This window comes from Brachyistius frenatus, unplaced genomic scaffold, assembly GCF_029030835.1.
Source record: "Brachyistius frenatus isolate BFR_SWC_R1_liver_20210118 unplaced genomic scaffold, ASM2903083v1 Contig_67, whole genome shotgun sequence".
NCBI lineage: Eukaryota > Metazoa > Chordata > Actinopteri > Embiotocidae > Brachyistius > Brachyistius frenatus.
In genome coordinates this window covers 833,656-847,504 of record NW_027210666.1, presented here as the reverse complement: position 1 = coordinate 847,504, position 13,849 = coordinate 833,656, and the positions used below count along the sequence as shown (strand labels likewise).

The 13,849-nt window shown below is 47.2% G+C and overlaps 1 protein-coding gene across 3 annotated transcripts; it reads right to left on the bottom strand.

Annotated features, from left to right (window-relative positions):
* Positions 1-65: 65 nt before the first annotated feature.
* On the bottom strand, positions 66-13,732 carry ptpn21 (protein tyrosine phosphatase non-receptor type 21). Of its 3 annotated transcripts, XM_069707141.1 has the most exons (20): positions 13,425-13,732; positions 12,356-12,653; positions 10,618-10,787; positions 10,193-10,290; positions 9,037-9,104; positions 8,860-8,930; positions 8,608-8,695; positions 8,408-8,496; positions 7,813-7,900; positions 7,405-7,484; positions 7,145-7,249; positions 6,397-6,457; positions 6,181-6,259; positions 4,514-6,039; positions 3,541-3,681; positions 2,921-3,139; positions 2,619-2,747; positions 2,285-2,519; positions 1,936-2,105; positions 66-1,810 (listed from the first exon to the last, which is right to left on the bottom strand). In XM_069707141.1, exons 2-20 carry the CDS (start codon positions 12,533-12,535, stop codon positions 1,682-1,684), a joined length of 3,726 nt encoding a protein of 1,241 aa, XP_069563242.1. In that variant the 5' UTR covers positions 12,536-12,653; positions 13,425-13,732; the 3' UTR covers positions 66-1,681. The 3 variants fall into 3 exon arrangements, with proteins under 3 accessions (XP_069563242.1, XP_069563244.1, XP_069563243.1); XM_069707143.1 differs by lacking the exon at positions 3,541-3,681; XM_069707142.1 differs by lacking the exon at positions 7,145-7,249.
* Positions 13,733-13,849: the final 117 nt, after the last annotated feature.

The following is a 13,849-nucleotide window of genomic DNA, read 5'->3' as shown; positions in this document are numbered from 1 at the left end:
ACCGATGTTATGAGAAACGGAAGTTACAACTGATGTAAAGCTGAAAAGAACGGAGAGGACACAAGTTAGTTCCAAATATTTATTTATTGGCTGAAAATATGAACACATTTTTTTTTTTTTCTTTCAAAATGGCATACCATGTTTAGGTCAATAGATACAGTTTATACATCGTTTGTACAATAACCAATATTCATTAAAGCAGAATTTTACAGTGTGTACATTATGAACAACGTACCTGTACATATGTGGACAAAAAAAAAAAAAAAAACGTTTACAGCTTTGGGCACAGACATCTTTCCTTTCAGTCTCCGAACCAAGACTCATCGTCAGACTAAAAACAAAAACTGAAGCGATTAAAAGATTCAGTCAAAAATAAATCTCAGCACCACTTAGGATCTTTTTTTTTTTTTTTTTTTCTTCCCCCCAAGTTTTGTCAAAAGAATTGTCAACAAACACGTCAGGAAAAGTCAAATTAGGATCACTTCACTTTGGCCACGTGGCGAGTCGGCACCTTCAAATGAAAACGGGGCAAACGGACATCTCGGGCTTCAGTTAAACGTCCGTTCCGCGGCCGCAGCGGGGAAAACCGACTCCGCGCGATCGCCCGTTTTAATAGTCACCGGGCCACTTATTTAAAACGGGAGCCCGATTCGTTCATTATTAAGAGGTTTCGCGTGTCGATCGCGGCAGTTTAATTACGCCCAATGAGAAACGATTCCTTCATATTTGGCAGAGCCCCGTCTTAACCGTGCAGATATTTTAGGCACTTTTGAAAGCATATTGTTCTCAAATACAGCACTCTTGATTTCAACAGTTTAAGATAGAAAGTATGAAAAACAAGTATAAAAAAAATCGACTTTTTCCAGTTTTAACCCAAAATCCCAAAACCCGGCTGATATTTCTCTTTTCGTCAAGAATAGATTCGTCAAACCTGTGAACTGCGCTTCTCGTCATTCCAGTGTTTTTACAAGGGAGGCCCGTCCACCGTCTCCCTCCCGCTCGTTTCGGGTGAACAGATGTTTTGTGGGGGGGGGGGGGGGGGGGGGGGGTGGAGTTGCACTGCAGAATCACCGCGTTTATATATATAAAAAAATAAAATAATTTTAAAAAAAGCATCAATCTGGGCAAGCCTCAGTCTTGCTCCATAATCTAACCTTCCAAACTATAAGAAATTCCTTCATGATCAGATCCAATGAAACGACAGCAATCCCCAAAAAAATTTAAAAAAAATACTCTTTTAAAAAGTGTCCAAATGAAAATAAATCGACTGTTTTCGAGACGCGTCCATAATAGACGATTTATTTTTAATGCAGCTTAATATTGGTTCTTTATGTACAGCAAGGTACTGTCAAAGTGCTGGGCTTCGTTAAGCAACAATGTATGTAAAAAATAATATATATATATATATGTATATATATATATATAGATAATACTGTTTAGAGGCAGGTCACAGGTCTTTATGCTCCTTCATGGATCGTCGCGTCTTTCTTGTATATCCATGTATTCCGCACCTTCGGCTTCACCTGATTTAATACTCTCCCGAAACGAGGTCCAAATTTTGTCCGCTATAATTTTTCCTAAGAGATTCATGCGGCTGCGTCGTTGCGCTGCAGTTTGGCACGAACGCAAACGATCCCCACCCGGGGATCCTCTCGACGTGATGCCGGAAAGATGCCCGCGATCAGATCAGCCTGGAGTTGCGCAGGTACTGGACCAGGACTTTGTAGATGAAGGTGTACTGAGACAAGGTCTGGACCATCATCATCCTCTGACCACGCAGCTCCGACAGGTACTTCGGGACGTCCAGCGGCTGAAACAGACGGCACCCATTTTTTTTTTTTTTCCAAACTCTTAAGACACCAGATGCGGTCATAACTCTGAAAAAGCTGCACGGCCGTTTTAATTGGAGCTTCCCTTTAACGAAAGTGCAGTTACCTCATTGTGCTCCAGGCAAGCGATCATGATCTCGGACAGGATGACGACTCCGGTCCGACCCACTCCGGCGCTGCAGTGGACCAGCACGGGCAGGTTGGTGTTCTTTGGGTCGCTGACGGCACTGCTGCTGTTGGTGTGTCTCCTCACAGACTGGATCTCCTCCAGGTAGGCTGGAACAGATTCAGAAGGCTTTCATTGCTGGATGAATAGTGCGGTTTTAGCAGGAAACATTTTTTGCCGAAGGCTGCGGAAGTGATTATCGGGCTAGGGAACTCGCGTTGTCGGAAACCGCTGCATTAAAAGGAAGGACGGACGGACGGACGGACGGACGGACTCTGAGCCCACTCACTGAGGAAGCCTTTGAAGTCCTCGGGGCAGCTGTGGTCGGGCCAGTCTGTGTACTGCAGGTGCCAGAGGGTCCTCTCTTGTCCCGTCAGGAGGTGTTTGATCTTCAGGCCCGTGGTGGCGTAGCAGCCGGACTCGGTGCGGAACCGCGTGGTGATCTTGAAGCGGCCGTACGTCACCGTGTTGTGCCGCGAGCCGAGCCGAGGCCAGTACCGGAAGCTCTTTTCCCTCCCGCTCTCCTAGAGGAAGCAGAGAGGACGCGCAAACGTCAGCGCAGGCGGCAGCGGCGAGAAAGCGAAAGGCGACGCGACGCCTTTGAACGTGACATCGGGGCGCACCTCTTCTGCGGTGACCATGGCGATGATGGAGACGCCCTGCTCCCACACCAGCTGCCAGAAGTCCTGACACGTGTTCGACAGGGGACCCTGCGTGGCGATGTAACTCCACTCCTGTCCACCCACTGATATCTAACGAGACGGGAGACATTTTGACGTCATTTTAAAAACAGCAGCAGCAGAAAAACATTTGTTTGCTTCTCCGGTGAGGTCGTCATGAGCGACTTTTGTTGTTGTTCTAATAAAACAATTAGAAAGAGTTGGATATTATTATTATTATTATTATACATCTCGCTGCAACTCACTCTGACGTGCGACGCGTTGATGTAGCCCGTGTTGTTCTCTTTGGTGGGAACCAGCTCCACTCGGGTGTCGTCGTAAGGCAGGACGTCTTGGAAGCGGTTTTTGTCTCCGCTCTCGGGCAGCTGGGCGACGGCGCACTCCCCTCCGGGGCGACGCTTCGGGATGCTCTCGTACTCCTTCAACAGCTCCCCCCGGTCCATGTGCTGCTCCAGAACTTTACACTGGCGTGACACCCAAACGGAAAAATACGTCACCGCCGTGGACGCGCGCCGCGCTTTTAACGTCACCTGTTTTTTTTTTTGTTTGTTTTTTTAACCGCCCCGGGCCGATCCGCTTTCATTTTAAAAAGACGCGCGCGCGCGATGAGACGTATCATCCGCTATATTTTGTTCATTATTAAACGGGTGAAAATTGGATGTTTAAAAAAAACCAAAATCTATAAAAAAAACAAAAACAAATTTTCGAACCCGTCGGCGGTGGAATTTGACGCGTCGTAAATCCGCCGAGCGACGAACAGCTTTTTTTTTTTTTCTTCTTCTTTTTTACCTCGTACGTTTCCAAAACGGAACCGCTTTCAAAGAGGGGAAAAAAAAAAAAATCAAACAAGTCTGGAGTGCCCTACCCTCTCGTCGTTGGAGGCTCGTTCGGGCTCGTCCTTGGCCTCGTCGTGCATCGGCTGCCTCGACACCGACAGGCCGTTGAGATGGGCCACCTTCAGAGGGCCCATCTTCTTCACCTCCGCCCTAGCTCCTTTCTTCATGCCCTGGTGTGACAACGGGAGTGAAAAGCAGCGGGAGAAGTGAGGATGAACGCGGCGGGACGGGGCGGGGCGGGGAGGGGGGAGGCGCTGACTCGCTGGGTGTTTTTCCGGGGAGAATGTCGCTACTCCGGTTCCCCGAGCAGGGCCGGGCCGCATTCTTTGGAACGCGAGACTGCTCGCGTCGTGGAAAAACCTCGGAGTCGCGTCTACGACCGTTCTTACGGGCGATCGTTGGTTTATCAGCACGAGTGTTTGTGTTTTAGTTTGTCTTGTATACGTCATGTGACCCCGGCCGGCTCTTTTCTCTGGTCTGTTTATTTCCTTAAGGCTGACTTGTGTCTTCAGGTCGATACCTGAACTTTGCTTGTTGGTGGAAACACGGTAACTACCTTTGCTCATTGGCAGTTAACTTTTGTCTTATCGCGTACGGCAGAACTAGCGTGTAGAATAAGAGGAAGGAAGGGAGAAAAGCTGTGTTCAAGAGAACCTCCTGCAGACAAATCTGTCATTTAAGAGGACGACAGGGTAAAAATGAACTAAAATGGAGGTTAAAGTAGTTTGATTTTAGACCCCGAGATGAAGTTTTTGTGGACAGCTGTATTACGTAAGCAATAAATGACAGTAACGTGACTGAAAATGCTGGACACAGAAACTAATGAGCTTTTAAAGGATTGACCTTGCCTTAATGTGGAAGATATGAAGAGACGCATGTCCAGAACTCGAGCAGGGCCAGATTTGAATATTTCCAAAAATGTGTCTTGTGTTATTATTGTCAACGACCACATGGATGCATCCGCGGCTTCAAGCCAAGAAGGAGATTGAGGACGGGACTCACCGGAGGAGGTAAACCTTCGACCGTTTTCTTCCCCGGAGGCACATCAGACACGGGCCGCTTCTTACAGTCCTTCTTGGTCTTCTGCTTGGCCTGTCCACTCAGGTCTCCCTCTGAGACCGAGGGCATGATCCTGGGCTGTCGTAAATCTGGCAGCAGGTACAGGGGCTCACCTTCCTGGATCAGAGGGGTCACCTTGTAGGCTAAGGGGCCGGTTATGGAAGGGTCGAGGGCGGAGCCTATTGGATATGCAGGAGGAGGCTCCGTGGGAGTCTGCTGCTGCGGCGTCCTTAGAGAAGAGAGAGATGTCAGGCTGTGATGCTGCGGCGGCGGCAGCTCTGTAACACCGGCTGCGATTGCGTCCTGAGAGAGCGGAGTGTGACGTCCGCTGTCGTCCTCGAACTCTTCTTCCTCGCCGCTGCTGTGGACGAGCATGGTGGCGTCGGAAAGCGACTTCTTGTGTCCGTACCGCACGTCCTCCTTGAAGTCTCCCCTCTCCTCGGTCTTGGTGCGTTCCAAAAACACGTTGAGCTCCTGAGAGCGGCCGCCGCGCAGCGCCGGGGGGGGCGTGGCCGCGTCGGCCGCCGAGGAAGACGCGGCTCGCTCCTTCACCCGCATCCCCTCCAGACTGTGCGCCAGGCCGGCGATCTCGATGGAGTTCCGCTTCTGAGCGTGGTACGGCTGCCGGTGCGGAGGTCCGCTGAAGAGGGGCTCGGACACCTCTTGCAGGGAGTGCGCCACGGGCAGGCTGTCCTCTTGAAAGGTCTGCACCGAGTGGTGCACGCGTCTCGTGATGATCAGGTCTGGATTGCTGCTGCTGACGTACAGGTGACGCGACAGGTCCGGCGTGCTGTTGGCGGGCCGGGGGTGAGCGTACGGGTACGGCGGTGGCGGTCGGTAGACGTGCGTTCTCATGATGTTGGGGGCCGGGTACTCTTGCGCCTGCTGTAACTGCACGTTTGTGAGCTCCGGGACGCTGACGGCCCCCACTACGGGCCTCCTCTCTGTCGGGTAGGGGTATGGAGAAGGGCTGTGGAAACTGGAGCCCAAATGGAAGGGGTAGTGGTGGTGTTGGGCCGCTCCGCCGTGCTCCCCCCTGATCTCCGGTTGGCTGTAAACCAGTGGGTCTGGTCTACTGTAGGCAAACGAGTTCCCGATGTTCAGGTTCCTCATGGAGTGGCTCTGCCGGTGCTCCTGAGACAGGACCATCCCTCCCCCGGCGCCTCGGCTCTTCTGGCGCATCACCGTCTCGTAATCGGGAGTGGAGCGATAGGAAGGTGGGATGAGAGCGCTGTGGCGGTGAGAGGGGACGTAGTCCGGCCTGGTGATGTCGCTGGTAATGGAGGGGTTGGAGGACATGGGCGAGGGCTGAAGGTAGTGCTGGGGATTGGTTAGAGAGCTGGTGCTGTGGGCGCTGTACACGCTGCCGTTACGTAAACGCCCTCCGCTGCTGTATTCCAGAGGAGAGCAGTCCAGGCTGGTCTGAGAGTGGTAGTAATAACCGTTCTGACTGTTCATGTACAGGTTGTCTGTGAGAAAAACGACAACATCCCGAGACAGAATTACAATGACGTGAGAATTTATACCTTTACGTTAGGCTGAAAACGATGCAGGCATCAAATTGGAAGCGTTATTCTTTTTTTTTTTTTTTTTTTCTATATAGTACTTACCCTGTGAGGATGTGTAAGGCTCTGTGAAATGGCCATTGTAGTGCATTTGCGGAGGCATCATGTAGGCCTGTGGCTTTGGCTGTAAATCAATAACAGAGGGATGTAGTCACTGCTTATATGATCCACATACTGTCCAGGAGCAAAGAATGAATTTTTTATTTTTTTTCTCCCCTATTTGCATAGTGCAAGTGTGTTTTGAGTGAGTTCGGACATTACCAGAGATATCCTAGTCGATGATCTCCGTCTGACTGGGTTGACAGCTGTGGGTTGAGTTTGGCTAGTGGAGGGAAGGGGGGGGGGAAACTGCCAGTCAAAATAGGTGATCTAACCAAATATTACTGCTCATAATGTTTTCCAATGCCTTACTTTGTCCTTTAACAGTGATAATGGAAACACAGCAAGGCGCAGACAGAGTGGAGTACATTCGAAACATGTCAAACAAGTATTCTCCTGAACACCAGACAATGCAGTTCCCCGACATGGCGGCGTGATGTGGTGGTGAAGAGTTGTGCGATTTAATTTTGATTTGCTTGCATTTAAAAATGTTTCCCAAGAGTTCTCAACACACAAAGTCGAACAAACACTCGGCCTAAATCACATCTAATCCAAACTTAGTATAGTTGTGATTTTCACCTGAAAATATTCAGGACCGAAGAAAGAGTGAAAGAGAGTGACCCTGATCAAGCTTTTGGTGCTAATTTTAAATACTTGGGCCCCCGTTTTTACCGCCACATTTCAGTTGATATGCAACCAGCAGAGGTTTGATAGTCCTCCCTTTCAACAGGAATTACAGGGACTATAACAGACACCGAATTAGAGATGTCAATCTGAAATTTACCTGCAAGTCAGTAAAAATGAAGGTACCTGTTCAATAGGCTTTAGGCTGTAAATCAAATCTAAAAAAAAAAAAAAAAAAATTATTTTACTTCATTATATGCCTCACAACCCAATCTGTGTGGCTCACCCCTTATTAGAAGGCAGAGAGGGACGAGAGAGCATTGGAAAACGAAAGGATAGAGTGAGAAGGGACTTCTGGGAGCCCTCAGAAGGCAGTGGGTCACACTCCTCTCTGAAGAGAGAGGAGGAGAGAGGGAGGAGAGAGTGGGGGGGGGGGACAGACATGAGGCCACACCGGAGAGGAGACAGTCATGAGGCATGAGACATCCAAGAACAAAGAGACAGGAACTGGGCTAGACGTGTTAAAAAAATAAATAAATGACTTACAGGCTACTCTTGTTAATCTTATAAAACTTGAGTCTGGCCAGACACATCCGGCACACATATTTGGAGGTTTCCATGTCTTCCTACACATGAAAAGAAAGAAAAAGGAAAAAAAAAAAACAACAACATTAGATGGCGAGATAGTTGGTATGGAGGGCTTAGTTATGTACAAATAAAGACATTCCTGCTCTCAAATGCTTCCAAAACGTTTCCGCTAAACGGGTGACTTTGTGACCCAAAACACATGCAAACAACCCAAGTTACAAACCCCCCCCCATATCGGTGTACTGTTAAGACAAGCTGATGGTAAGCTTCCTGACTGAAGCCATTTTTCAATTCTGCTAAATCTAATAACAAACAGCAATGTGGGTAAAAAAAAAAAGAGACTGTGCGATGGTGGCGGAGACTTACGGTCTGGAACTGAACACTCTCCTCTCGGTTTGCTAGCTCCAGGGCAAAGAAGGACCTGTTGTGACTCATGTTGTTAATTTCGTGCCACCTACGCGGCCAATGAAAGCGCATCGGCACAGAGGAAAAAGAGGGCAGAAAAGACACGGTGTCATGGGCGGTCGCAGAACCTCAGCGCATTTTTAACAGATTTATAATTGCATGGTGAAAAGTACACAAACGTGGGAGGCTTTCAAAAGCTATCAGGAACTAAATCGTGGCATGTAGATAAGCACTGTTCCAATAAATGTCCACTTACTCACTAACCTGTGGGATGATGTTCCCACTGCGTGACTCATTTCCTCTCGGGGCCACCATTCTAGTCTAGAAAGCTTTGACCAGACACCCTTAACTAAGAATAGCTGCGAGCTGAGCCACATTATTCGTCCTGACAGATTCTATTTCATTACCGCTCAGAGTCACAAGTGACCACACAATGCCCCCCCCCCCCCCCCCGCCGCCGCCCCCCTCCTCCCAGTGATTCATATTTAGATGCAGATGATATATCAGCTGTTTTAAGTGTTCCCGTAATAGTCAAAACATTTCTTCATGGACTTACCTAAATAAAAGAAGCGGGCGTGTGTTTTTGTGCTTGACAAAGATGCCGTCGAGGCAGGAGCCCAGGGAAACATCTGTGCCTGTGCTGTCCTGTTCAAGACAGAAGGGGAGGATGAAGGCTTTCTAGGTTGCCAAGTGAGCTGATGTTCTTCTTCGGGCTTCGAGCTGCTGAGGATCGGAGGCTGGACCTCGCAGACATACCTTGGCTTGATAGCTTTCCTGGCCGTAGCCTTCCATTTTCTCGACCTCCTGCATGTATAACATCTCCGCTTCTGGGGCCGACAAACCCCTGGCAGGACAAAAACGGGGAGGAACATTTGAAGAAACGACGACGACGACGACGAACAGCCAGGCCGACAAAGAAACAAGTGCTTTGTCTGCACTTTGCGAAGCTGTTAAACTGTTTGTCCACAGACAAAACAGGCAGGCTTAATACCTTAGAAACATGCTCACCTGAAGGACTGATAAAGAAGTGCCACTTTCTGAGTGGCCTCTTCGAGCACTCGCTCATCCTGAATCCAGTCCTGCAAAGATAAAAAAAAAAAAAAGAGTCGAAACGTCAACAAAGCGAGAACATCTGCTGTGAAACCTCTCGTGATATACGTTGATAACGCAAAACCAAATGCTTACAATAGGGAACAGTGCAAACTTCTGAAGGAACTCCTGGGAGTCATATCGATTGAAGTCTCCAAAGTCAGCTGTAGACAAAAAGAAACACTTGCGGCCATTAATGCGGACATTAAATGCATCAAAGCAAACTCCACAACGCTGCTCTCTGAATGAATCCCATTACGTGACCATTTCTGCGTTCAGTACAAGGCAAAATAGACACTCGTGAATTGCCAAAATGCCGTAGTGCCTTTTGGAAAGCCGCAGCACGATGACGTGATGGACTAATTTTAGGATCGGGAGGTTTACAGCTGTTATTGCTTCAGAGGTCCTAAACTGTTACAGGCTGCCTTTCTGGCGACGTTCACGGCTACGTCAAGTATCTCGGGCCGTCGGCGGTGCTTAAAGGCTACAACCGTCCGTCGCTCCAGATTATTCCCGCCCGCGCCACTTTATTTGCGGCGCAGCCTCCACGTTTTGACAACAAATGAAGCACCGACAAGTTATTAAGAGGCACCAGCAAGAAATTCGACAGGGCTTTTCTCCAGTACGCATACCGAGTGCCGGTCAGGCATTTGAACGTGGCTGCAACAGTAAGTGATCTCAGTGGCTCTGCTATGCTAACGCCCAGGACACCAAGTTGCGGTGCCTGATATAACTTTGCCAGCAGCGTTTGAGATTCTTCCGTCTCGGCAAAAGCTGCAGCTCCTGCGAGGAGCGCTCACATTCACATGCAAACACACATACCCACGTGCGTGGTGCGCTTAATATAACGTGGTATTTTCAACTTAACAGTTGCATTTTCTGAGCTGTGCTTTGAGAAAATACTAACGTTTTGGGAGCAAAAATATGTTTTCTGCTGCTCTGAAAAAGAGTGAAAGGTCATCGTTTGGCAATTGACCAGCAAATTTGCAGTTTGACAAAAAGCCCCAACGAACTGGCACAAACCTCTTGTCCAGAAATGGCAGCATATAATTCTCGTGTGTTTTCAGTGAAATGTATTTCTGTAGGAAAGGAGGAATTTAGCAGGAATTGTCTGCTGTCGTGACTAAAGGACAATTTCTCTGTAATTGCACCAGTAATTACTTCGCCTGGGATCCTAAGCCGCAGAGAGACTCGTGCCAGGAGACATCAGGTTTGACAAACGGAAATGTCTGTCATAGTACGTTCGTATTACCTTGCACTGCCAGGCTCGCTAATCGTACAGCTTGCTCCAGCGAGCATGAGATCCTGCCCTCCAGAACATCCTTCTTCAGCTGGAGGTAATACTGATATCTGTGGAGAACGGGATGGTTAGTTAAGCTGAAACATTGGAAAGGAAAGGACAACTTTGAAACAATTGTGCCCGGTGCGTCTTGGCTTTGCGTTAAATATTAAACAAAATATGTAGGAGTGGGTGGTAAAAAGTCATGATAAACTGTAACTAGTTCAAGGTGTACAACCGTTCGAACACTTCACGTTGCCGCACTAAACTTTGACTCACGATCACGTCAGAATTGACCATCGTCTCTTGTGACCAATATATATATATTTTTTTAAAGATAAGTCGTTACGACAATAAAGGTCAGCGGCTTAGTCAGGACACTTCCTGTCACGGATTACCTCGTGATCTCCTGTTGCAGCAGGGTCACGCTGGGTACGTAAAACACGACTCCAAAGTAAACGGTGGGCTCCAGCCCATACTTGTCCAGCTGCTTCTTCAGCGGCTTCTCCAAGTCAATCCATCTCTGCTGGTTCTGCTTGTTGTAGTACCACAGACTGAAGTATGTTATCTGCCGGGCAAAGAAAGCAAAACGACACGTTATTCCTCCGCCCCACTACGATCACGAATAGTCTCGGGCAACTTATACATAGACCAATTTAAGAAATTCATACTTAACAAAACATTGTCACTTATTTTAAATGTGCAAATCTGCAGGTCTTCTTCCAATCCTCTATATTAAGGTCAAAATCAACGTGGAGCTGAAACGTTTAACTCGCCGACTCCTCCAGAAAGTTCTGTCTTGTGACTGCCTGAAATCTCCCACTGAACACTGGGAAGAGAAGTAACCCTGCAGGCTTGTTGTTTATAAGGACAACTTTGCCGAAAGAGACCGATTATGATTTTCAGCCATTCGGAAACCACAATTACAAATTGATTTGCCAACCTAGCAGTTTTGGCCACGGCAGCATCGGTTCGCGACAATAAATAAACACTGTGTAAACAGTCAAGAGTGTTTTAATTATAATAATGTGGAAAAGTAAGAGCTGAAAAAACAGGCAATTAGATCGTGGTTAGGGCATTTGATTTATCTTCGAGATAAATTGCCTACAGTTCGATGTAAAGAGAATTATGGCCCTGATAAAAAAAAAAAAAAAAAATGTTCCAACATGAGGCTGAAGCCGAGTTAACGTAGATCATAGGAACACATGTAGCACAACCCTCCCATAAACACGGTTGAAGTGTAACAGTAAGCTTTGGTTGTCTGATCTCTGAAGAGAAATGTCCGCAGTAATAATAATACAACTTAAACGACACCTTTCATACATAAAATGCGGCTCGAAGTGCTTCACAAGTGACAGTAAAAAAAAGAAAAAAAAAAGATATAAAACCTCATTCCTATATAATTTATAGTGACATCACCTGAATAACCTTTCTATCAAAAGACTTGACATCTGAAAGAACCGCATGATTGCACAATTAACTCCGCTGAAATGAAAAACAAAACAACGTGACAGCCTAAACGAGGGCGGAGGCCCGCTGTCGCCACTGCAAACCCCAGACGAGACGACGAATGAAGCCTCGTTGCGTCGCGGAGCTAAACAACGCGCACGTTCACGTCGCGCCAGCTCCGACGCCGGCTGACATGTATATTCAGCGGTCTGTGCTGCTGATCTGAGGCACAACCGGGCGCTCTGAGACTTCCATCCTCAACGGTTCGTGACTAAGAGATGACCGCAGTGACCTCGCGCAGACACGACCGTCGGTACATTTTTTTTTTTTTTTTCCCAACGCCGACTCGGAGCTACTTTTCTCCACCGCGTCGTCCATCCTCTGTTTCGGGAATTGCCGTTTTCAATGAAAATGTAGAAAACGTACGCAACGTGTTCGCTCATCCGTGTGATAATTTTGGTTAGACGGGATAGGTTTTGACTTTACCGATCCCACGGTGGGGCGAACGATGACGAACGGGTTGTCTCGCCGTCTTCTTGCTTACCAGGTCCAAGTGAGAACGCGACCAGAGGACAACCTTGACGGCAAAAATACTTTCTTGCCGAGATGGAAATTCTTTAAAAAAAAAAAAAGAGTCCACAAGAAAGAACAATCAGCACTTGTATTGAACGAAAACAAGATACATACCTCTCTTAACTCGAGTCTCTGGGCAACTGCCTCCAAGCATTCCTGTCCGGTGCTCTCCACCGAGAGAGTAAACTCAACAAACTCTCCATTGAGAAGCTGAATCCGAGTGACGAGACAGCTCTTGCTTGAGACGGTGTACCTTCGAGTCCTTTTGAGTTTTAAACCAAATGGCAAGGGCATGTTTCAACTGCTTCTTGACAGGAGTAGAGGAGGGTCTTTCACTTAGTCCAGAGGGAAGTTTTCTCCTTGCTGTGAGAGTATAGAACTAGTTATGAGGTTCATCATCAGAAGACAAGATCTGAAAAGTGAGACAAAAAAAAAAAGAAGAAGAAGAAGAAGAAATCCTTCAAAACAACATCCAAAAATGAAATGCACGCCTTCACACCTGGTCTGCCACCGTGAAATTTACGTCACAGACTAGACAAACGCAGGGATCGGTCGTATAGTAATCCTCTTAAATGTCGCACTTCGTCCCCATTTAACTTTACCAACTTCTCCAAGCAGGCTTTTCTTTTAAAAGTTCACACTTTGCATAAATCCCCGAAAGAAAATGTATGAGCGGAAACGTGTAAGCAGGATACGATAAAGGTTTGCGAGTCTTTTTTTTTTTCAAGCTTTTTTTTTTTTTTTGGGGGGGGGGGGGGGGGTTTAAATTAATCCCCTTCCGGTGAATAGTCCGATCCAAACAAACAAGAGCGACCTGATTCAATACGCAGCAAGCAGACGGCAAAAAAAAAAAAAAAAAAAAATCCCTGCTCCTTTCCACTTCCAACGATGCCTCCCCGTCATATTTCAAATAACCTCCCATTAAAATCGAAACTTTCCGAAGTCGTGCGTTCGTAAAGGTTTGATCCAAATTGTTCCGACTTTTCTCCACTTTTAATATAAAAACCGTAACATGAACGACAAAAAAAAAAAAAAAGTACATAAATAAAAATCGGCGTTGAATTAGCTTTTAACGCTAACGCGCTAACTTACGGTCCAGCAAATAGACGACACCCTCGGAAGATGACGTCGCCGGTAAATATTTTGGGAAGAAGAAAATAAAAATAAACATAAATAATGTTACCGTTAGCCACCAAGATGCGATGTAGCGGTCCAACTATTATTATTATTATTCGGTCCCGGAGGGTTCCTCCATCAAGGTCAATAGGTTGTTATTGCTTTTTTTTTTTCTTTTTTTTTCCGATATGGGTCGGGAATAAGAGGCAGCCCATTTGTCTGTAGTTTGTTTCTGGATGAAAACTACCGCGGCTCACATCGTGCCTCTCCGTCCGACAGTTCACTCAAGTCCCAAAAGCGTGTTTCGCTTCCTGGGGATTGGAAGAGCAACAAGTGTATTCCGTCTCCATCCGCGGCTCTATTTTGTGTGTGTGTGTGTGTGTGTGTGTGTGTGTTTCAGCAGTGATGAGTTCCCCCCCCCAAAAAAAAACCACACGGGACTCTGACTTCAAAGCCTGCTGTACATTTAATGCAAACCGTTATAGGGTTAGT

Excerpts from the sequence above, each read along its gene's own strand:
- ptpn21 (XM_069707141.1), bottom strand. The coding sequence starts at position 12,535 with ATGCCCTTGCCATTTGGTTTAAAACTCAAAAGGACTCGAAGGTACACC. Across the intron at positions 8,931-9,036 it reads AGTTTGCACTGTTCCCTATT|GACTGGATTCAGGATGAGCG; the intron begins GTAAGCATTTGG and ends TTATCTTTGCAG. Across the intron at positions 8,696-8,859 it reads CTTCTTTATCAGTCCTTCAG|GGGTTTGTCGGCCCCAGAAG; the intron begins GTGAGCATGTTT and ends TTGTCCTGCCAG.